This window comes from Symphalangus syndactylus, chromosome 13 (assembly GCF_028878055.3).
Source record: "Symphalangus syndactylus isolate Jambi chromosome 13, NHGRI_mSymSyn1-v2.1_pri, whole genome shotgun sequence".
NCBI classification, from domain to species: Eukaryota; Metazoa; Chordata; class Mammalia; order Primates; family Hylobatidae; genus Symphalangus; species Symphalangus syndactylus.
Window position 1 is genome coordinate 26,234,158 of NC_072435.2, and position 24,829 is coordinate 26,258,986.

The 24,829-nt window shown below is 41.4% G+C and overlaps 1 protein-coding gene and 1 pseudogene across 5 annotated transcripts in view; both read left to right on the forward strand.

The window, feature by feature from the left end:
• The window catches only part of ZNF616 (zinc finger protein 616), a 46,418-nt gene extending 22,192 nt beyond the window's left edge, over nt 1-24,226 (forward strand). For 2 of the 5 annotated variants that reach the window (XM_055238797.1, XM_055238796.2), the window contains exons 2-4: nt 8,080-8,167; nt 14,607-14,733; nt 21,601-24,226. In XM_055238797.1, the coding sequence (XP_055094772.1) occupies nt 8,156-8,167; nt 14,607-14,733; nt 21,601-23,807 (2,346 nt within the window). In that variant the 5' untranslated portion in view covers nt 8,080-8,155 and the 3' untranslated portion in view covers nt 23,808-24,226. Of the gene's footprint in view, nt 1-752; nt 957-8,079; nt 8,168-14,606; nt 14,734-21,600 lie in introns of all 5 variants that reach the window. The other 3 variants (XM_063615537.1, XM_063615538.1, XM_063615539.1) reach the window with 3 other exon arrangements.
• LOC129461373 (uncharacterized) lies at nt 4,335-4,422 on the forward strand (annotated as a pseudogene).
• Nucleotides 24,227-24,829: the final 603 nt, after the last annotated feature.

A 24,829-nucleotide genomic window follows, 5' to 3' on the forward strand; every position in this document is an offset into this window, starting at 1 on the left:
AGGGGAAAGGGAGACCTTCAGGGAGATGAAGGGCAGCAAAATGGAGAGGGGCGGCAAAGGAGGAGGCACTGCAGTTCAGACGCGGAGGGCGGAAAAGGTAAAAGAGTTGAAGCCGCAGCTGACAGAGCCACGTGGTGCTGAGACTGAAGGAGAGGGGAGTAACAAAGGAGAGTAGAGGAGGGAGAACCACAGCAGGGAGGAAGCCTAGGAAGTTGGGGGTGCTAGAGAGTGGTAACAAAGGAGATGTAACAGGGAAAAGGGAATTTAACAGGGAAGAGGGATTTTAACGGGTAGCTCAGATGGGGGAAAAGAGGCAGGAAATATGTGGAGGCTGGGGACAATGGGAAAGTTTGGGGAGAAAGAGCAACAAGAGGTGAAGTAAGTTTCGAAGCATTGAGCAGAACAGACATAAAAGAGGGAATAAAGAAAGGAGAGAAAAACAGAAAAGGGAAAAAAGACACGTGCAGAATGAGAGAGGGAAACACACAGTAGTGAAGAGAGTGGGCAAGGACCCCATCCAGATGAGCGGTGAGTTGATTGGATATGGATGGTTGTTTTAATATATTGATTTGTGACTTTATACTCTAATTTAAAATTTGTTTCTTTAAATTGTACTCATGAGGATGAAAATTACCACTCTTTTCTATAAGGCTTGTGCATTTTGTATTTATTTGTATCAAAGGATATTTGGAATCCCTATTTAGCCACAGGGCAGTGACTTGATTCAGTCATTTCGTAACTCTTCTTTCCAGGGATGGAGTAGAGGATGGAGGAGGAGAGAAATAGGCAAGGAATGACTGACTGTCACTACAAGATATATCTTTGGTTTTTTGTTTGTTTTTTCTCTTTTTGAGACGGGGTCTCTGTCGCCCAGGCTGGAGTGCAGTAAAATTATATCGGCTCACTGCAGCCTCTACCTCCTTGGCTCAAGCAGTCCATCCTCCTCAGCCCTGAAGGTATGGGATTACGTGTGTGAACTGCCTCTCCAGGCCTACAATGTATGTCTTTGAAGGACGGTTGAGAGTGTTTGTTTTTTGTTTTGTTAATGGATTTACTTTTTTCCTTGTAGTTGCTTTACAGTTAATTCATTGTTATTTTGGAAGCTTGATTTAAATTTTAGTTTATTCAGTTTCTCCTATAATTACTAACTTCTGAAATAAGATTTGATGTCATCCTGTAATCAGCTGATGTCATTAATTTCTAAATATTGCCCTTTTTTAACTTTTACCCCATAATTTAGATTTTTCAAAAACTTTCCAAACTGTTGAAGTGTCCAGTATGGCATACTCACCACGGAGTACATTAGATTCCTCAGAACTTCTTCATTTTATAACTGAGAATTTGTACCCTTTGACCAACATTTCTCCACTTTCCCCACCCACCATCCTGTGGTAACAACTGTTCTGCCCTGTTAACGATGAATTGGACTTTTTTAGATTCTACTTGTGAGAACATAGAGTAGTTATCTTTCTGTGTCAGTCTTATATCGCCCAGCATAATGTCCTCCAGATTTATCCATGTTGTTGGAAATAGCAGGATTTTCTTTTTTATGGTTGAATAATATTCCATTATATAAATGTACACACACACTCTGTATATATACACATACATAAATATATATACACACACATTTTCTTTACATATTCATTCATGGATGGGCACTTTGGTTGTTTCTGTATCTTGGCTGTTGTGAATAATACTGTAGTGATCATGAAGGGGCAGAGGTTCCTAAGTTTTTTCTTTTTTTTTTTTTTTTTTAAGTAGAAGCATGGTCCTGCTGTTTTGTCAAGCTGGTCTCTAACTCCTGGTCTCAAGCGATCTTCCCATCTCAGCTTCTCAGAGTGCTGGGATTATAGGCATGAACTACCACACCTGGCCTAGATGTCTCTTCAACATACCGATTGGATTTCCTTCGGATTTATACCCATAAATGGGATTGCTGGATTGCATTGTTGTTCTATCTTTAACATTTTGAAGAACGTCCATAGTGTTTTTCATAATGGCTGTACTGATGTGCACTCCCAGCAACAGTGTACAAGGGCTCATTTTTCTCCATATCATTGCTAACACCTGTTATCTCTTGCCTATTTGATAATAGCCTTCATAAGAGGTATGAGGTGATAGCTTATGGTGGTTTTGATTTGTATATCCCTGGTGATTAGCGATCTTGAGCACCTTTTCATATACCTGTTGGTCATTTGTATGTCTTTTTTTTTTTTTTTTCTTTTTTTTGAGACAGAGTCTCACTCTTGTTGTCCAGGCTGGAGTGCAATGGCATGATCTCAGCGCACTGCAACCTCATCCTTTGAAGCACCTGAGATTACAGGCGCCTGCCACTATGCCAGGATAATTTTTGTATTTTAGTAGAGAAAGGGGTTTCACCATGTTGGTCAGGCTGGTCTCGAACTCCTGACCTCAGGTGATCTGCCCACCTTGGCCTCCCAAAGTGCTGGGATTACAGGCGTGAGCCACTGCGTCTGGCATTTGTATGTCTTATTTGGAAAATGTTCAGGTCCTTTGCCCCCTGCCCCCTTGTTTTTTTTTGAGACAAAGTCTTATTCTGTTGCCCAGACTGGAGCGCAGGGATGCAATCTTGGCTCACTGCAACCTCTGCCTCCTGGGTTCTAGCGAGTCTCATGCATCAGACTCACAAGCAGCTGAGATTACAGGCATGTGCCACCATGCCCAGCTAATTTTTTGTGTTTTTAGTAGAGATGGGGTTTCAGTGTGTTGGCCAGGCTGATCTTGAACTCCTGGCCTCAAGAGATCTGCCTGCCTCGGCCTCCCAACGTGCTGGGATTACAGGCGTGAGCCACTGTGCCCGGCCCAACATCAAAGAACTTTAAAAGGCATTCCCTTCCTGACTTAAGGGGCAACTTCTCATTGTCCAGGCCTTCTTGTTGTACAGCCAATAAAATACTACAAATCTCCAAAATATTCTTCAGGATGTTTATTGAGGAAAATTCTATTAAAAGTGGACCCACACAATCCAAATCTATGTTGTTCAAGGGTCAGCTGAATTGAGGAGCAAGGCCTAAGCTGAGCCCACAGGGAGGGTGGGCAGCTGGAGAGGTGGTGCCTTGGTCCTGAGGGCATGGAACCCAGAGCTGAAGCACAGCAAGCACTCTCAATAGTGACTTCTGAGGCGTCTGTCATTTTGGGGGCTACATTTGTTATTTTGGAGTATTTTGGGCTGCACGTTAAGATGGTTATAGATGCATTTTGGAATATCTAAATGTCAATATGGAGAGTTTCCTTGGAAGATGTTGGGGTCTCATTGGGGCATGTGCATCATTAGAGACATGTCTTTTAGTAGATGGTGGTGCCAGTGTTCAAAGATGGGGTCATTGTGAATGGAATAGGGTGTCTTGGGTCATTGAGTCCTCAAGTATCTTTGTATGTATTAGGTCAGCAGGAGTTTATGAGTTGTTGGGGCATATGGGATTTCATAGCAGGATATGGGGAGCACTATGGAGTATCTGGGAAGCGTGTGGACCCCAAGGAAGTTTCTAAACCTATCTCAGTTTAGGTGGGGAATGTTAGGGCCTCAAACTCTAGTGACAAAAGGCTTTCTTTAGGGAGGGTTTTCTGTGGTGGGTCTATGGCAGGATGGTGACTTAGGGAAGATTTTTCAAAGAATCAGAGAATATGATATCACAATGACCTGCAGCACAAAATTTCAATTGGGACTGTCCTCGGAAGATACAGCTGTTACTTTCTCCCTGCCAGGACAGTGGTGATTACTTTCCCCCCACCTCTGTCTGCTGCAACAGTCACAGGGAGCTACGAGGCAAAATGCTTTAAACTCAGTGTGGAACAGGGATATTTTCTGCAGTCAAGAGGGTCCACTAGGTCCTGGGGAGGCAGTTTGGGGAGAGGATGGGTAATGCTCTTTGGAGAATGACAGGCCTAGTAATTGCAGGGTGTAAAGGAAAAAACAAACTTTTTCCTTTCTACTCTCACACTTAACACAGAACTCTTCTGTGGCCAGTGTTGGGGAGTTTTCTCTTACACACTAAACAATTCTCCAGCAGACACCAGCTAGATTGCCTTATAATTCAGTTTAATTCTGGCACTATCTACCTGGAGTTACAGTCATCTCCCACAGGTTGCCCACAGGTTAAGGGCTCAGTCTCACAAGACCTCCCTGGCTCACTTCAGCTATCATTCGAAAGTAGTAGGTTGTCACCTATACTTCTGACCTACTGACTCCAAATTGGCATTCCTACTACCCCATCCAAAGGTTTGATTAATTTGCTAGGATGGCTCACAGAACTTAGAGAAACACATTTACCAGTTTCTTATTGTTGAAGGACAAAATCACAACAAATTCGATCCTTTTGTAGTTAATAAATGTGATGATTGGGTTTTCACACTCATGTGAGATGTGCTTCCCTCAAACCTTGTTACGATGTCGTGATAAGAAGGGAAATCATTACAAATTCATTTTTTAACTCCTGTTCCTGTTTTCTTTTTTGGAGTTTTCTTTTTTCCTAAACGTGGCTTATTTCAAGGGTCAGTTTGCTAATGTGGCACTTAGCATGAGAGACTTCATTCTGGCTTGGTCTGGTAGTGCGGGAGGCTAGTACAAAACAACGGCCTTTCCATGAAAAGGAATAAAATAATGTCCTTGGCTGGGACATGGGTGGAGCTGGAGGCGATTATCCTTTGCAAACTAACACAGGAACAGAAAATCAAATACTGCGTATTCTCACTCATAAGTGGGAGGTAAATGATGAGAAAACATGGATACATAGAGGGCAACAACACACACCGGGGCCTACCTGAGGGTGAAGGGTGGGAAGAGAGAGAGGATCAGGGAAAATAACTACTAGACATTAGGCTTAATAGCCGGGTGATGGGGCCAGGAGTGGTGGCTCACACCTGTAATCCCAGCACTTTGAGAGGCTGAGGCGGGCGGATCACCTGAGGTCTGGAGTTCGCAACCAGCCTGACCAATATAGTGAAACCCTGCCTCTACTAAAAATACAAAATTAGCCAGGTGTGGTGGCACATGCCTGTAGTCCTAGCAGGAGGCTGAGGCAGGAGAATTGCTTGAACCCGGGAGGCGGAGGTTGCAGTGAGCCAAGATCATGCCATTGCCCTCCAGCCTAGGCGACAGAGTAAGACTCTGTCTCAAAAAAAAAAAAAAAAAAAACCCCAGGTGATGAAATAATGTATACAACAAACCCCCATGGCCCGTTTACCTGTGAACCAGGCTGCACATCCTGTACATGTACCCCTGAACTTAAAATATAAGTTAAAAGGAGAAAAAAAGTTGGCCTTTTATAAATTGTAACAACTGCATCATCTATTTTTACCTCTAGGGAATTATTTTAAACAGTGTTTACTGATGGTGGTGTATTGCCCATTAAATGCATGCACACAGAGACCCTAAAGCCTACCGTTTCCTTCCACTCTGCCCTAATTAAAACAAAACATACTACTAACTACATTTCTGCCTGGATGAGTACCCCTCTTCTGTGCTAAAATCTTATTTATACTCTCTGTCTTCACTTCTTGCTTCCAGTTCCCTCTTGAATGTACCCAATCAAACTTTCATATCTACCATTCCACTGATAACTATTTTTCAGAGTCACCAGTGACCTCCCCATTTCTAAATCCAATGTATTTCTTTTCCTGCTTTAGTCTTTCTTTTCCTGTCAGGTGCTTTCTATTTAATTTTCTTGTCACCTCCCTGACCATTTCATTTTCCTCTGCTGCTGTGTCCTGACTCCGAATGTTTCTCAATGTGGGAAAGACTCATGGCTTAGTCCTTGAACCTCTTCTTATCTCTGTCCACGCCCACTGTCTTTCGTCATCATCTCATCTCATGGCTTTCAACCCTACTGTATTAGTCCATTCTGGAATTGCTACAACAAAATTCCAGAGACTGAGTAATTTATAAAGAAAACAGGTTTAACTGGCTCACAGTTCTGCAGGCTGCACAGGAAGCATAGCGACATCTGCTTCTGGGGAGCTTTCAGGAAGATTCCAAACATGGTAGCAGGTGAAGTAGGAACAGGTGTTTCACATGGCGGGAGCAGGAGCAAGAGAGAGTGAGGGGGGAGGCACTACACACTTTTAAACAACTAGATCTCGTGAGAACTCACTGTGATAAGAACAGCACCAAGGGTCTGGTGCAAAACCATTAATCACAAATCCACCCCCATGATCCATCCACCTCCCATCAGGCCCCACCAGTAACACTGGGGATTACAATTCAGTGTGAGATTTGGGCCAAGGACATAGACCTGATCCATATCACCCACCTACACGTCTCCATGTCCCCTGCAGACCTGTCCCCTGAACTCTAGATTCTGTGTCCTGTTGTCTTCTCGGCTGCCAAGGCATTCAGCCGTCTAAGAGACATCTCCACCTTTATGTGTCTAAAGTGACTTCCTAAACTCCCCAAGTACATTCCCCTGTGTTCCTGCACATCTCAGATGACGGTGGCCCTATATTTCCTGGCTTTAGCTTTACATGTCAGGATATATTTGAAATAGAGAAGATATGACATTATATAGAAGGGTTTTAATTCAAATGATAAAAGTTACATTTACCTAAAATGGTAGGAAAATGCATAGTTTCTGAAAGGGCTGTGAGCTATGGGAGAAAAATGTTTGAAGACCTCGTCCCTACGTGATCTGCTGCCTCGGGACCTCTCTGACCTCATTTCCTACCTTTGTCCTCCTCACTCCCTCTGCTCCAGCCACATAGGCCTCTTTCCTATTCCTGGAGCCGAGGGTGTCTACCTGGGCTGTCCCTGTGCCTAGAACTCTCTGGCCCCTCAGTTGCAGGTAGTCTGGCAAGATTTCCCCCATCCCGAGCAGCAAAGGTGCCCTCTCCCACCAGCATCACATGAGATTTCCCATTCATTTAAACAAAACTTACTACTATGTCCTTTTTACATTTTGAGGATCTGGGGAAAATGGCAACCCAAAGAAAAGTAACTTCGAAACAACCAACCTGCTTTCAGTTTCCTGATTTTGCTCCATTCAGCCCCTTTCAGCTTATGAAGCCAAACTCCTCCCCTTAGCTCACAGTACACTCCTTCCATTTTAAGAATGAGGTGTTATCTGATTCTAGGATTGCAAATAAAAGCCAATAAAAGCAGGTCCATATTTTCTGCTCTGTGTTTCTTTCTGGTCCTTTGCATTCCACTTTCTACAGACTGGTGACAATAAGGCCCCAAGGGGAGATCAGAGCTGGGAGACTGGGGCTGTGGTAGTCTTGCCCCCTTTGAGATATACTCAACCCTCGCTTCACACTAGAGTGCTAAGGCATTTGTAACACATGGTTCATTCCCCCTTATAGAGATTCTCCTTCCAATAGTTAGGGTGGGGCCCAGCCTCCGTAATGTTTAAGGTACCCAAGTTGATACTTTTTTTTTTTTTTGGAGACAAAGCCTCTCTCTCTGTCGCCCAGGCTGGAGTGCAATGGCTTGATCTTGGCTCACTGCAACCTCCGCCTCCCAGGTTCAAGGGATTCTCCTGCCTCAGCCTCCCAAGTAACTGGGATTTAAGGTGTGCCACCATGCCTGGCTAATTTTTGTATTTTTGGTAGAGAGGGTGTTTCACCATGTTGGGCAGGCTGGTCTCGAATTCCTGACCTCAGGTATCCACCTGCCTCAACCTCCCAAAGTGCTGGGATTACAGGCATGAGCCACCGCTCCCAGCCCCAAATTGATTCTCATTTGTATCCAGCATTGAGCTACCAGCCTCTGTGTCCCCCATTTCCGAGGGCAGAGCTCAGCCTGTGACCCACAGAGGTGAGGGCGGGGCTGTGCTCTGCATGGGGTTTGATCAGGGATAGGTCCATGCCCTGAATGGGAGCTCAGTCCAGCCTAGCTACGCACTGCTGCAGCCTGTGTGTGGGCCTCTCCCGGAGGGGAGCTAATGCTGAAGAAAACGGTGAAAGATTCACTTGGTCTTTGTGTAGGAATTTATTATTCTTGCATCCCCCCTGGTGCAATAGGCTGTCTCTCCACATGCTGAGTTCTTCCCTGTGGGCATGGTTGTGACACAGAAAGGAATGTGTTGTTTCCAAGCATTAAACAACAGATTTTTTTACTTTCAGGTTTGATGTGTGAATAATTACATTGACTGAGAAAGAAACCCAGAAGAGGAAGAAGAGGAAAGAAACGGAGTCAGTGATGGCTACTCAGGTAAAGTGATATATTACTCAGGTGAAGTGATATTCTTGGTGGGTCATTCTGTCTCCTTCCTTTGTGAACTGCAGGGCGTTGGAGTTGCGAATCTTCTCTGAGTCTGAAGCGTCCTTCCTGACACATTTGCTCATGCTCATCCATGCCTTTCCTCAGTTCCTCTCATCTTATTTAGATTCCATCTCACCATGACCCAGTGACATGAACTTGGGAAGAGGCTGCACTGGGCATGGTCCTGGGAAGGGCTCACACCCAGACATGGATGGAGACGGGGTGTGGGCCCTGTGGTATCAGAGCTGTTGAGCAGCAGGGATTGTTTAGGGGCCACATCTGGATGCACTGTCAGCTCTCTGTAGACCAGGAATAGAGAAGCTGCATGTGGAAGTCACATATTAATGTGCATAAATACCTAGTAAATTATCGGAAGGGGCCAGGCACCTTGGCTCATGCCTGTAATCTCAGCACTTTAGGAGGCTGAGGTGGGTGGATCACTTGAGCTCAGGAGTTTGAGACCAGCTGGCCAACATGGTGAAACCTCGTCTCTACTGAAAATACAAAAATTAGCCCGTCATGGTGGCAGGGGCCTGTAATCCCAGCTACTCAGGAGGCTAAGGCAGGAGAATAGCTTGAACCTGGAGGTGGAGGTTGCAGTGAGCCAAGATGGTGCCACTGTACCCCAGCCTGGGTGACAGAGCAAGACTTCATCCTCAAAAAAAATATATATATATATATGGAAAAGGAGGCTTGTAAGGGGAGATCTTTCTGCCTGATTTTATACTACATTTGAAGCTGTATGAATGAGTCACTATTTCTAACTGCACCACCTTAATGACGGGGAATTGAATGGAAAACTAGATACAGACATTAGAGTGTGTTTTTTTCCATCATTGATTTAAAAATATGAAATCAACCTGAATGTCAGATTCTAGCCATGGTCAGAATATCCATCTCACAGAGACTGCGGTGTTCCTGCGGGGACTCTTACCAGCAGTTGTTTTAAGTTTTAAGGTTATAATTTTGCTCAGATGTAAGAGCTGAATATTTGTTATCAGAGAAGATGGAGCCAAATTCTCTCACTGCACCAATTATTAAATATTATATTTATTTTAAACATCACATGATGTATTTTTTTTTTTGGTAAAAGTTCAAGCAGAGATGCAGTTTAGGCATTAAGAAGTTAATACAACATGAGGATGATAGGAAATAATTTTGTTTTGTTTTTTGCTTTTTGTTTTGTATGGCGTCTCGCTCTTGTCACCCGGGCTGGGTTACAATGGCGTGATCTCGACTCACTGCAACCTCTGTCTCCCGGGTTCAACTGATTCTCTTGCCTCAGCCTCCCAATAGCTGGGATTATAGGTGTGCACCACCATGCCCGGCTAATTTTTGTATTTTTAGTGGAGATGGTGGGGGGGGTTTCATCATGTTGGCCAGGCTGGTCTCGAACTCCTGATCTCGGATGATCCGCCTGCCTCAGCCTCCCAAAGTGCTGGGATTACAGTGTGAGCCACCGCACACAGCCTGAAAATAATGTTTTATTATATATGAAATTCATGCTAAGTGAGATTTTAGCTGTTCCGGCCAAAACAGAGGAAAAAAAAAAAAAAAGTAACTGAGATGATGGGTGTGTTAATTTGTTAAACTCTAATAACTTTTTTTTTTTTACTATCCATACCATAATACCATGTTGTATACCTTAAATATACACAATGTAATTTATCAGCAAACAAAAATGGGCATCAAGGAAACATTTTAGCTTTTTTTTTTTTTTTTGAGACGGAGCTTCGTCTTGTTGCCCAGGCTGGAGTGCAATGGCACAGTCATGGCTCACTGCAGCCTCCGCCTCCCAGGTTCAAGCGATTCTCCTGCCTAAGCCTCTTGAGTAGCTGGGACTACAGGCATGCGCCACCATGCCTGGCTAATTTTGTATTTTTAGTAGAGACAGAGTTTCTCCATGTTGGTCAGGCTGGTCTCAAACTTCCGGCCTCAGGTGATCCACCCGCCTTGGCCTCCCAAAGTGCTGGGATTACAGGCATGAGCCACCGTGCCCAGCTTTAGTTTTACACAGAAAGAAATTTATAACCTAAGAAAAGGACATCAAGGCGTATATATTTTAAAAATTTAACTACAGAATATGAAATGGCTCCTAGAATGCAGTAAAGGAAAATTGAGCAAAGAATGAAAATTATTTTGGTTTGATTTCCACAAAATAATGAAACCTCCTCACAGTCCAAGGAATTGGAAAATGGAAATACAAAGGGTTTTCATTTTCCCCATAGCCTCAAAATGTAAACAGAACATAGTAGTAAGTTTTTTTTTTTTTTTTTTTGTTGGGTGGGAAATCTCATGTGTCATTGGTGTATGAGGACACCATTGCACCTTAGGATAGTGGGGAATCTTGCCAGATCTAGGAAAATAGGAAATGCACCATCCTAAAGAGGCAATTACTCTTCCAATTACCCAACCTGAAGGAACCCGAGTTTCTTTTCCCTGTCACTTTCTCCATCATCCCTCATGTTTCCGTGGGGAGCTACAGTTGTTAAGTTCTGTGGCAAGAGTCAGTGGGAGGTGTCAAGATGCATTTACATGTCATTATGAGATTTTAGAAAACAATTCTTCAGTACATGTTCTGTTGTGAAATTTCATTGTGCCAGTTTTTCAAAGGTACATCTTTTTATGTTAATAAGCACTACTAGCTTGTTTTGCATCCTCTTTGGAACAATCTCTAAATGAAGACATATGGATCTTTTATAATTTTTCACCATGGCTGCCACAATGCTCTCTTCACCACAGGTGTTTGAGGGTTCCTTCAGGTTGGACAGTTTAAAGAGTGGTTGCTTCTGTTAGGACGCTATACCAGAAAAGCAAAAATAAATAACTAATCTTTCTTTGGAAGGCCTGGCTCACTGTGTGATTATAAAATACTGTGTTTTTTTTTAGATCTAATGTTTTGTTGCTTACATTTTGTTTGCTTGAATCTTTAATTTGAATTTTTCTGTATATCTTGTTGTAGATTATATTTGATTATAAAGTTTTAGATTATAAATAATATAATAGGTTCACAAGTAGATTGGCATACCCCTCCATTTTCTTTCCAAAATTATTATGGTTCTCTTTTTACACAACACAGTCACATATTATTTAAATTCCACATATTGGCCAGGTGTGGTGGCTCACACCTGTAATCCAGGCACTTTGGGAGGCCAAGGTGGGCAGATCACCTGAGGTCAGGAGTTCAAGACCAGCCTGGCCAACATGGTGAAACCCCATCTCTACTGAAAATACAAATATTAGCCAATATTAGCTACTTGGGAGGCCGAGGCAGGAGAATCACTTGAACTTGGGAGGTGGAGGTTGCAGTGAGCTATCGTGCCACTGCACTCCTGCCTGGGCGACAGCGAGACTCCGTCTCAAAAAAAAAAAAAAAAAAAAATTCCCACATATTTTGTGTTTGAATGGCTCTGAATTTTTTCAGTTGCAGGTCTTTATGTCACCATGTCTTCCAAAAAGAATCAAGTTTGTCAGTCTTTGATAATATCTTTATTACGATTTTCATTAAAGCTTGTTTGCTTATGTAAAGTTCAGTAATGTTAGATATATTCACATTATTTGTTGGACTCCCAGAATGCATATGTTCTTGGTGCTTGATGGTTTTTCATGAGCCTGTTAGACTCTCTTCATTTTCTTTATTTTATTTAATTATTTATTATTTATTTTTTGAGATGGAGTCTCGCTCTGTCACCCAGACTGGAGTGCAGTGGCATGATCTCGACTCACTGCAACCTCTGCCTCCTGGGTTCAAGCAATTCTCTTGCCTCAGTCTCCCTGAGTAGCTGGGACTACAGGCACGTGCCACCACACCTGGCTAATTTTTGTATTTTTAGTAGAGATGGGGTTTCACCATGTTGGCCAGGCTGGTCTTGAACTCCTGACCTCAGGTGATCTCCCTACCTTCGCATTTTCTTTATTTTTGGAGACAGAGTCACACCCTATTGCCCAGGCTGGAGTGCAGTGGTGCGATCTCAGCTCACTGCAACCTCTACCTCCCGTTCAAGCGGTTCTCATGCCTCAGCCTCGGATTACAGGCATGTGCCACCATGCCTGGCTAATTTTTGTATTTTTAGTAGAGATGGGGTTTCATAATGTTGGCCAGGCTGGTCTCGAATTCCTGCTCTGAAGTGATCCTCCTGCCTGGCCCTCTGAAAGTCCTGGGATTACAGTTGTGAGCAATCACGCCCGGCCCACATTTCTTTTTAATTCTTCAAAGCCAAGATGTAAATTGCCATTTCTTTCATGTAGGTTTGTAGAGATTCAGTTGGTTTCTTTTTATAGACCGTATTTCCCTGTTTCTTTGTATGTTTTATTGTCTTCTTTTGTGACTTCAGCATTTGAAAAATCAGCTGCCTCCCCAGATTTGTTGGCTGCTTTGTTCAGGGAGGACATTCCAATCAACTACCCTAGATTCTGGAGACTTCCCATGCTTTTTCTCTGGGCGTTTGCTTGTCATCTCCCTATTGAAGAGGTTTGCTGCTTTCTACTCAGAAGCTCCCCTATTTTCTGTATTATTGTAGATAGACTCTGGTACTGCAGATATCTGTGGTACTAGATCTTCACCCTCGTGTCTTTCTGTGTTACTGCAGACACTGGTTTATGTCAGTCATCTTTTTGCTCAGTGGCCCCTAACCTTTCATCCTGTTCCTTTCAGTGCTACCACAGGAAGTCACCACTAGGGCAATTCTCAGCCTAGCCATGGAGGCAGAGACACCTTAGAGACTCCTTATTAGGGCAATGTCAAGGGGAGCCCTGGAAGCAGGACCACCCCTGAGACCCCAGAACTGTAGAGTCACCAGTATGTGATCCCAGCTCGGGAAACCACAGCCAGTGAGAACTTTCATGTGGGTGATCCCAACAAAACTAATGGGGCAGGGATCCCCAGGACACTGGGGACGTAACTCCTACTCCAGGATGTCTAGAAGGTGGGACATAGAGTCAAAGAAGATTATTGTCAAGCCTGAAGATTTAATATGTGTGCCCCATTTGAGTTTCAGACTTAACATGGGAGTGGCTACCTCTTCTTTCCTGTTTCTGCATTTTGGAGTCGAAATATTTTACCTGTGTCTACGCCACCATTGGATGTTGGAAGCACTTAAGTCGTTTGATTTCACAGGTTCACAGCTGGAGAGCAGTTTGCCTCAGGATGAAACACATTTTTGAGTCTCACCCATATCTGATTTAGATCATAGTTAGATGCAGCTGTAGACTATAGACTTTTGAATTGGTAGTAGAAAAAGTTAAGACTTTGGGGGGCCTTTGGGATGGAATGCATTTTGCATGTGAGGAGTACATGAATTTTGGTGGGGCAGGATGGAATACTGTGGTCTGAGTGTTTTTCTCTCCTCCACAATTCATTTGAAACTTAATTTCCAATGCCCAATCTCCAAATATTATGAGGTTTGGGTTTTAGTAGGTGATTGGATCATGAGGGGTCTGCCCTTATCAATGGGACATGGTGTTCTGGTCAATGAGATATCAAAACGCTTATCCTACGGAGTTCACTGCTTTTGGCCCTTCTGTCCCTTCTGCCATGTGGGGACACAGCGTTCCTCCCCTCCAGAAAATGCAAGAAGACACCCTCTTGGAAGCAGGGATCATCCCTCAGCAGACATCAGTCCTGCTGGCACCTTGATCTTGAATTTCCCAGCCTACAGAATTAATGAGAAATATATTTCTATTGTTCATAAATTACCCAGTCTGTCTTATTTGGTTATAGCAGCACAGTGAGACTAGGATATTCTGTAACCATAATGTAACTGTTTGATTGTTTTGATTCAACTCTAATTCTCAGACATCTGGGTTCAGATGCTTGCTCTGCCATTTTCAGGTTGTTGACGTAGGCAAGTTTGTTAGCGTGTCTGTGACACAGTAACATGGAACAAGTCTCTCTCTCACAGGCTATTATGTTGTTATTTGAATTAGAACACGTAAAGCATTTGGAATAATGCCCAGCACATGGGGAGTGTTCCAAAACTTTAGTCATTGCTGTTGCTCTGGTCATCACAGTTTTTAGTTTCTGACCTTTAAAGCCGCTATTGACATTGTCATCTCTAAAAACACTACTCGTATACTAGCTCACCTGGACACAGTTGATGTATGGAACATAATATCTAACACTTTTTAAGGGATAACCATGTGTTTTTCTTATTTGTGTATTTCTTGTATTGTCCACAAAAAGAGAAATATACACTGATGTAGAGAATATAATAGTCTCCTATTGTATTTTATAGCAAACTAAAATTAGGGACCAATAACTTTCTTACAGATGCCTTTTATAGATATGTCAAAACACACACTTCAAAGTGATGTGATAGTTCTCTCCTCATTTTATGTAAACAAAAGAGCTCTCATATTGCTTCTTTTTGAAATGTGTTTTTCATTTCAGGGACCTTTGACATTCAAGGATGTAGCCATAGAATTCTCTCAGGAGGAGTGGAAATGCCTGGAGCCTGTGCAGAAAGCTTTGTACAAGGATGTGATGCTGGAGAACTATAGGAACCTGGTCTTCCTAGGTGAGTATGATTTCCTTCTAGAAGTTCAGATTTGCCCTTGTGCATTTTTGTATTTTCTCTGTTGTCTTCCTTGGGAGCCCCTCCATTATTTGAGACTGAAGCCTTGTTGGTTCAAAAATAAAAAGCTTCATAATACTGCATCTGGCCTTTCACTGTCTCCTTTGTATATATATTCTGCTGCCTTGTTTGTACATCAGTGGTGGTTCCAGAGCTGAAGTTCGCAGAGAACTTTATGGCAGAGTTAAAATATCCAGTTCCCTGTTTTCTGTCCATGTGCTTTTTTGTTTGTTTAAAACAGGTTCTTGCCCTGTTGCCCAGGCCAGAGTGCAGTGGTGTGATCACAGCTCACTGCAATCTCTGTCTCCTGGGCTCAAGCAATCCTCCCACCTCAGCCTCCCAAGTAGCTGGACTTATGGGTGCATGCCACCATGCCCAGGTAGAGACAGGGTTTTACTGTGTCAGTCAGGCTGCTCTTGAACTCATGGGCTCAAGGAATTCTCTGGTCTTGGCATCCCAGAGTGCTGATATTATAGGCTTGAGCCAGTATGCTTGGCCTATCCCTGACCCTGTGATCTGCCCGCCTCAGCCTCCCAAAGTGCTGGGATTACAGGTGTGAGCCACCACGCCCGGCCAAAGCTTATATTTTTTAAGTCCACATAATTTGTTTTAAGTCACCGCTACTTTAATCTGGTGCATTTTCATGTATTATAAGTGAACTTTGTTTTTATTTATTTAATAATCAGTTCCATATTTTTGAGGATACTCAGTTTTCTTTGTTTTATGTTTCTTTTTGAGGTAGTGTTGTATTGGGGAATGTATATCATTTTATATATTTTACAAGATTTCTTTCTTTAGTACAGATGGTATACCTCAGCAGCAGTTTCTCTAAAACTTACACAAACTCCATAGTGTTGTAATAAGACAGTTTCAGTTATTCCTCTTACTGCCATTTCTCCTGACTTAATTCCTACTATTAAATTTGTTAATGAGATTGGGCATGGTGGCTCACGCCTGTAATCCCAGCACTTTGGGAGGCTGAGGCGGGTGGTGGATCACGAGGTCAGGAGATGGAGACCATCCTGGCTAACACGGTGAAACCCCGTCTCTACTAAAAATACAAAAAATTAGCTGAGTGTGGTGGTGGGCACATGTAGTCCCAGCTACTCAGGAGGCTGAGGCAGGAGAATGGCGTGAACCCGGGAGGCGGAGCTTGCAGTGAGCAGAGATTGTGCCACTGCACTCCAGCCTGGGTGACAGAGCGAGACTCCATCTCAAAAAAAAAAAAAAAATGTTAAATTGATTACAGTTCTTTTCATTGGAAATTTTTTAATACCTTGAATTTTTTTTAATATAGTTACTATCTTAATTGTAGAAATACTATGAAAGAAATTGGTCATACTTTGTTTTTTTTTTGTTTTGTTTTGTTGTTTTTTGAGACGGATTTTCACTCTTGTTGCCCAGGCTGGAGAATAATGGCGCGATCTCGCCTCACTGCAACCTCCATCTCTCAGGTTCAAGCGGTTCTCCTGCCTCAGCCTCCTGAGTAGCTGGGATTAAGGCATGTGCCACCACACCTGGCTAATTTTATATTTTTAGTAGAGGTGGGGTTTCTCCATATTGGTCAGGCTGGTCTTGAACTCCTGACCTCAGGTGATCTGCCTGTCTTGGCCTCACAAAGTGCTGGGATTACAGACGTGAGCCACTGTGCCCAGCCTGGTCATACTTGTTATATAAGACACATTGCTTTTCTGTAGTAAGTTTCAGTTTCCTAAATATAACTTGCTGGATTTTCTTTAAATCACACTTTTTTGTTTTTTTGGAACAAGTGCTATATTGTAATTATTCTCCTGTCTACTTTCAAGTCCATCATGTTATACTGAATTATTATTTTCAAATCTTACTTTATTATACATATAGCCCATTTCATGCACTTCAAGGACTTCTCAACTGATGTTTATAAAACCTATATATTTTTTCCCATCATGCTTAGGGAATGAGGAATAAATTTTTTTTAAAAAATTATATTTTATCCAGAAGTGTTTTTCATAAGTTTTCTTCTAGGATTTTTGTAGCCTGAGGTCTTACGTTTAAGTCTATATTCATCTTGAATTAATTTTTGTGTATGATGAGAGATAGGGGTCCCGTTTCATTCTTCTATATATGGCTAGCCAGTTTTTCCAGCACCCTTTATTGAATAGAATGTCTTATCTCAATTGTTCTTGTTGACTTTGTCAAAGATCAGTTGGTTGTAGGTATGTGGCTGTATTTCTGGGTTTCCTATTCCATTCCATTGGAGATCTGTGGCTGTATTTCTGGGTTCCCTATTCTGTTCCACTGGAGATCTTCTATTTTAACAGAATCATTTATATCTAACAATTTTCTATCTTAGCACTGTTTTCTCTGCATACATAAATTTTGGTATGTTCTATTTTCATTTTCCTTTGTTTTGAGATATTTTATCATTTCCCTTGAGATTTCCAATTTGACATATTGACTGTTTAGGAATATGTTGTTTCCACGTATTTGTTGATATTCTAATTTTTTTTCTGCTGTTGATCTCTACTTTTATTATGAAGGGATAAGTTACGCTTTATGATTTCAGTCTTTAAAATGTGATAAATGAGGTGAGCAGTTTGAGACCAGCCTGGCCAACATGGCAAAACCGCGTCTCTACTAAAAATACAAAAATTAGCTGGGTGTGGTGGTGCGTGCCTGTAGTCCCAGCTACTCGGGAGGCTGAATCAGGAGAATCGCTTGAACCTGGGAGGCAGAGGTTGCAGTGAACCAAGATCATGCCACTGCCTTCCAGCTTGGGTAACAGAGCGAGACTCAGCCTCAAAAAAAAAGAAGTGTTAAAAAGTTTTATTTTTAAATATTTCTTTTGAAGAATGTTCCATGTGAAGTTCTGAAAAAATTCTTTTGTGCTGTTTTTGGGTGATGTGTTGTGCATATGTAGGTTAGGTCCAATTTAACGTATAGTTTAGGTTGCCTATTTACTTACTTTTTTTCTGTCTGTCCTATTTATAAAAGTGGTCTGTTGAAATCTTTTATTATTACTGTGGAACTTTTCTCCCTTTAGTTATGTTTCTCTTGCTTCATATATTAAGGATCTCTAATATTAGGTGCATACATAACTGTAATTGGTATATATTCCTAGTGAATTAACCCTTTAATTATTACATAATGCCCTTTGTCTCTTGTACCAGTTTTGACATAAAGTCTATTTTGACTGATACCAGTTTAGCCACCTCTGATGTCTTTCTGTTACCATTTATAAGGGATATCTTTTTTCACCCTTTCAATTCAGCCTGTGTGTGTCCTTCAAATAAAAATGAATGTTTTGTGGATAGCATGTAGTTGGAGCCTGTTTTTAAAATTCATTCAGCCAGTCTCTATCTTCTGATTGTGGAGTTTAAGCCACTTACACTTAATGTAATTACTGATAGAGAAGGACTCACTCTTGCCATTTTGCTGAATGTTTCCTATATCTCTTAGTTTTTTTGTTCTTCATATCCGTTACTGCATTTGTGTTTATTTAGTTGATTCTTTTGTCTTGACATACTTTTATTTCCATTGTGTGTGTCTTCTATACATTCTTTGTGGTTACCATTGCAATTACAGAAAACACTTTAGATTTATAACATCCTGTTTTAAACTGGTAAAAGTTTGACTTCAGTCACATAGAAAAATGACTCCTTTACAGGTCTGCTCCCATGTTATGTTTTTGATATCCCAGATTACTTCCATATATACTGTGTCTCCATGAACATGTATTTAAACCTTGACAACACTTTCCTGCTTTCTTAGTTTTTTCAGACTAATATTTGCCTATTTTGCTAGGGTTTCTTCTTCTGCACCCCAAGTCTCCTTAACATTGTTGTACTATCAGTAAGGTTTTATGTTGTCTTTTTGTGTGTGTACAAAATAAATTCATCCATCTCCTCTTCATGGCTGTTATCAAATTTTTTCTTCAGGATTATATTGTAGGAACATTTTTTCTCATATCTCCTGATATGTAGGGTTGTTGAGCATATGCCTGGAAATATAACTCATGGGACATTCAATTTGATAAATTTCATAGCATATATTATACAGACATAAGTCTGCTTTCTTCCCATATCCTCACACTGCCTCCTTTTTAACCGTCTTCCCTTGTCCTGTGCCCATAGTATAAGTCCCATATTTAAGTATTGGCCAGTATAATGCTACTTCTAAATTAGTTTCTTTTTTCGTCCAAAGTCAGGATTTTAACTGTTCCTTGTGAAATTATATGCCTACAGCTCTGCAAGCACAAACCCTGCTGCCGCATGCACGTTACTCCTTGCCCTTTCCTCTTGCCTTTTCTCTTCCCTGGCCTTTCCTAAAATAGTACTTTGTTCCAGACGGAATACCTGGCTACTTACTAGCATATTAGTTTTACACTCCCATTATTGCCTAACTCCTTCATCTCCCACACTACTCTCACTCTGTAAGGGATGACCCTACTCATTGACTTGATCACTTCCTTTTTTTTTTTTTCATATGGAGTCTTGCTTTGTTGCCCAGGCTGGAGTGCAGTGGTGTTATCTCGGCTCACTGTAACCTCCACCTCCCGGGTTCAAGCAATTCCCTGCCTCAGCCTCCCAAGTAGCTGGGATTACAGGCACCTGCCACCACACCCAGCTAATTTTTGTATTTTTAGTAGAGATGGGGTTTCACCATCTTGGCTGGGCTGGTCTTGAACTCCTGACCTTATGATCCACCTGCCTCGGCCTGATCACTTTCTGAGAACACTGCCTAAATCATTATGTGCAGGGAATGATGACTCAGATACTGTTATTCATGGGGATGGCTTAATAATGCTTTTGGCAACACAGTGTGGCTCTTGAAGTATTTCTTTCTACACTCTTAGTATTTGGGGTGACCTGTTATCTGCAGTACCTGCTTGGGCAGTTTTTGAAAAAAACATAGTGTTTGATCCTGCAAATGTAGGTGCATATCTTACTTTCTTTGTAAATTGGATGTAGATACATAAATCCTATGGGTGTACTTACTGTGCTTGTGTGTTAAATAGTGATAATTTACCTCAAGACTTTTTAAACAAGTTAGTGCTGTTAGCTAGTCTAGAATATTGTGTTTTTTAGTAAAGACTCACGGATTTCTTTGTTAAATAAAGCATATCAACATTGTTTTATGTTTATAATGAGATAGCATATTGGCTTTACCCTAGTCAGCATGGCTACCTATAGTAGATATTGTAGATTGGGTGGTTGAAACAACAGAAATTCCCTTTTCACAGATCTGGGTGGTGAGAAGTCTAACATGTTAGAACCAGCCATTTTGGTGCTTGGCATGGCATGGGCCCTTTTTCCGGTTTACCATGGCTTCCTCTTTCTGTGTCCTCACATGGCAGAGGACCTAATTGCCTCCCAAAGACCACACCTCCAAATACTGTCACATTGAGGATTGGGTCCTCAACATAGGAATTTTGGCAGACATAAGTCTTTATATCAAAGCAGCCTTCATTGTATCTGTAAGTTTTCATTTTGTAGTTTCTTCCAAACAGTGTTTGTTGTCTTTTATCTTAGTTCATATGCTTTTCAAGTAGAAATCTCTGTATGATATATATTTTGTGGCCAGTTAACTAGGTAATTAGAGGCAATGAATAGGACCAGGTGTGGTGACTCATGCCTGTATGTAATCCCGGCGCTTGGTGGGAGGCTGTAGCAGGCAGGTTGCTTGACCTCAGGAGTTCGAGATCAGCCTGAGCAACATAGGAAAACTCTGTCTCTACCAAAACTACAAAAAAATTAGGTGGGTGTGGTGGTGAACATCTTTGGTCTCAGCCATTTGAGAGGCTGAGGTGGGAGGATCGCTTGAGTCTTAGAAGTGGAGGTTGCAGTGAGGCAAGATTATGCTACTTCACTCCAGCCTAGGTGACAGAGTGAGACTCCATCTCAAGAAAAAACCACAATATATAGGGAGTTGCTCTATTGATTGTTACATAGTTGTAGGCATGAAATCATAGTATTTTTCCTTCCCCACTTTTTATTCTATATTATGTTGTATATTTACCTTTCTCCCATCCAAGTAGTAACCAGGTCTGACACTGTTAGCTTCTGAGATCAGCTGTGTTCCAGGTGGTATGGCTATAGACATATTTATCTTTCTTTTATCCTTAAAAGTCAGTGATCTCAACATATTTTCTAGTTATCATATGCTGTCTCTAGAATATATGTTCTTGCTTATTATAAAGGGAGAATTGTTTAGAATTCCATACTATAAATTTGTATATTTGCATATGATGCAAACTTGTATATGCAATATACAAATTTATAGTATGGAATTCTAAGTATACTGTATATTGTATTTTACTTACCTGCTGGTTTTATCATGGGTTATTAGAGTGTTTTATTTATTAATTTGTATGATGGTTATTAATTAGTTGATCTTGTGAATATTTACCATTACACTATATCTTGCTGTAGTTTGGCATTTGTTTGTACACAGTAAATATGAAGTAAATATATATAACTTTTATTCTCTTATGAGAGAGCCACGTTTTCTGCCAATCGGTTTGTAATTTGGTGTCATTGGTTGCAAAATACTTGTTTTAGTGCCAATATATGTTTGCACAACGTAAGTCTTTTGGTCATAGGATGTTTGAAACTAGGCTTTCCTAAAATTAAATTGAATTACACGTAGTCACCCTTTCTTTACTATAGACTTCTGTTCATTTTGTATTTCTAAAAATAAAAGATCATGGTGGAGAACTTTCACACCTGTCAAGTATAAACATTATGTTTAGTGTAGTATGTTTCCAATATAAAATATTTGTTTATCAATAGTAGTAGTTTAAAAAAAACTCATGTTCATTATATTTTGCAGGTATCTCTCCTAAATGTGTGATCAAGGAATTACCACCAACAGAGAACAGTGATACAGGAGAAAGGTTCCAAACAGTGACACTGGAAAGACATCAAAGCTATGATATTGAAAATTTATACTTCAGGGAAATACAGAAACATCTACATGACCTTGAATTTCAATGGAAAGATAGTGAAACAAATGATAAAGAAGTGCCAGTACCCCATGAAAACAATCTTACTGGTAAAAGAGATCAACATAGTCAAGGGGATGTAGAAAACAATCATACTGAAAACCAGCTTACATCAAGCTTTCAGTCACATCTGGCTGAACTGCAGAAAGTTCAAACTGAAGGAAGGCTTTATGAATGTAATGAAACAGAGAAGACAGGTAATAACGGTTGTTTAGTTTCTCCACACATTAGGGAAAAACCTTATGTATGTAATGAGTGTGGCAAAGCCTTTAAAGCATCTTCCAGCCTTATTAATCATCAGAGGATACATACTACAGAGAAACCTTACAAATGCAGTGAGTGTGGCAAAGCCTTTCATCGGGCCTCACTACTAACTGTACATAAGGTAGTCCATACAAGAGGGAAATCATATCAATGTGATGTATGTGGCAAGATCTTCAGAAAAAATTCATATTTTGTAAGACACCAAAGGAGTCACACTGGACAGAAACCCTACATATGTAATGAATGTGGCAAGTCCTTTAGTAAAAGTTCCCACCTTGCAGTTCATCAGAGAATTCATACCGGTGAAAAACCTTACAAATGTAATCTGTGTGGGAAATCCTTTAGTCAGCGTGTCCATCTTAGACTTCATCAGACAGTTCATACTGGAGAGAGACCCTTCAAATGCAATGAGTGTGGCAAAACCTTTAAACGGAGCTCAAACCTTACTGTACATCAGGTAATCCATGCAGGAAAGAAACCATATAAATGTGATGTATGTGGCAAGGCATTCAGACATAGATCAAATCTTGTATGTCACCGGAGAATCCACAGTGGAGAGAAACAATACAAATGCAATGAATGTGGCAAGGTCTTCAGTAAACGTTCAAGTCTTGCAGTGCATCGACGAATTCACACTGTAGAGAAACCTTGCAAATGCAATGAATGTGGCAAGGTCTTCAGTAAACGTTCAAGTCTTGCAGTGCATCAGAGAATTCATACTGGACAGAAAACTTACAAATGCAATAAATGTGGCAAGGTCTACAGTAAGCATTCACGTCTTGCAGTGCATTGGAGAATTCACACCGGCGAGAAAGCTTATAAATGCAATGAATGTGGCAAAGTTTTCAGCATACATTCACGACTTGCATCGCATCAGAGAATTCATACTGGAGAGAAACCCTACAAATGCAATGAATGTGGCAAGGTCTTCAGTCAGCATTCACGTCTTGCAGTGCATCGGAGGATTCATACTGGAGAGAAACCTTACAAATGCAAAGAATGTGGCAAGGTCTTCAGTGACCGTTCAGCTTTTGCAAGGCATCGGAGAATTCATACTGGAGAGAAGCCTTACAAATGCAAAGAATGTGGCAAGGTCTTCAGTCAATGTTCACGTCTTACAGTGCATCGGAGAATTCATAGTGGAGAGAAACCTTACAAATGCAATGAATGCGGCAAGGTCTACAGTCAATATTCACATCTTGTAGGGCATCGAAGAGTTCATACTGGAGAGAAACCATACAAATGTAATGAATGTGGCAAAGCCTTTAATCAGGGCTCCACACTCAATAGACATCAGAGAATTCATACCGGAGAGAAACCTTACAAATGTAATCAGTGTGGGAATTCCTTTAGTCAGCGTGTCCATCTTAGACTTCATCAGACTGTTCATACTGGAGACAGACCTTATAAATGTAGTGAGTGTGGCAAAACCTTTAAACGGAGCTCAAACCTCACTGCACATCAGATAATTCATGCAGGAAAGAAACCATATAAATGTGATGAATGTGGCAAGGTATTCAGGCATAGTTCACATCTTGTAAGTCACCAGAGAATCCACACTGGGGAGAAAAGATACAAATGTGTTGAATGTGGCAAAGCCTTTGGGCGGTTGTTTTCCCTCAACAAACACCAAAGAATTCATTCTGGCAAAAAACCTTATAAATGTAATGAGTGTGGGAAATCTTTTATTTGTCGCTCAGGCCTCACTAAACATCGAATAAGACATACTGGAGAGAACCTTACAACTAAACTCAATGTGACAAGGCCTTAGACGTTGTCCTAGTTTCTGGAATCACCGAATAATTCATACCTACTGATATACCTTGTATATTTACCCCTTCTCTTGAAATCCCTGTGGAATTGTAATCTCCAGTATTGGAGGTGGGGCCCATTGGGAGGTGATTGGATCATGGAAGCGGATTTCTCAAATTGAGAAAGATTTAGCATCATCCTCTTGGTGTTGTCCTGGCAATAGTGACTTCTCTTGAGGTCTGGCTGTTTAAAAAGTGCATAGCACTTCCCTGTTGCTTGCTTTCATTCTCACCATGTGAAATACCTACACCCCCTTTGCCTTCCACCATGATTTTAACCTTCCTGAGGCTTCCCTAGAGGGTGATCAGATGCGAGCACCATGTTTCCATTTAAGCCTTCAGAAGTGTGAGCCAATTAAACTCTTTTCTTTATACATTAGCCAGCCTCAGGTATTTTTTTGTAGCAATGCAGTTATGACCTAATACATTTACACATGCAGTAAGTACACCTAAGTTTTAAGCTAGTATTCACTGCTAACTAGGTATAAGAATATGTATACATATTCCAGGATGTATACATCCTGGAGAAAAATCACAGAAGTGTAATACATGTGGCAAGAATTCTACTCAAAAGCGAGAACTTGTAAATCTAGGTAATTAAAAGGGCATAGATGTATGAAATGAAATGAGGGTGGCAAAACCTTTACTAGAGTTCAATCACTACTTGTCATAAGAGAGTTTATACTGAAAGGAAATCATATAAATGTATGTGTCAGAGGCTTTCATCAGGTGTCAGAACTCACTAGGCAGGCCGGGCGCGGTGGCTCACGCTTGTAATCCCAGCACTTTGGGAGGCCGGGGCGGGCGGATCACGAGGTCAGGAGATCGAGACCACGGTGAAACCCCGTCTCTACCAAAAATACAAAAAATTAGCCGGGCGTGGTGGCGGGCGCCTGTAGTCCCAGCTACTCGGAGAGGCTGAGGCAGGAGAATGGCGTGAACCCGGGAGGCGGAGCTTGCAGTGAGCCGAGATCGCGCCACT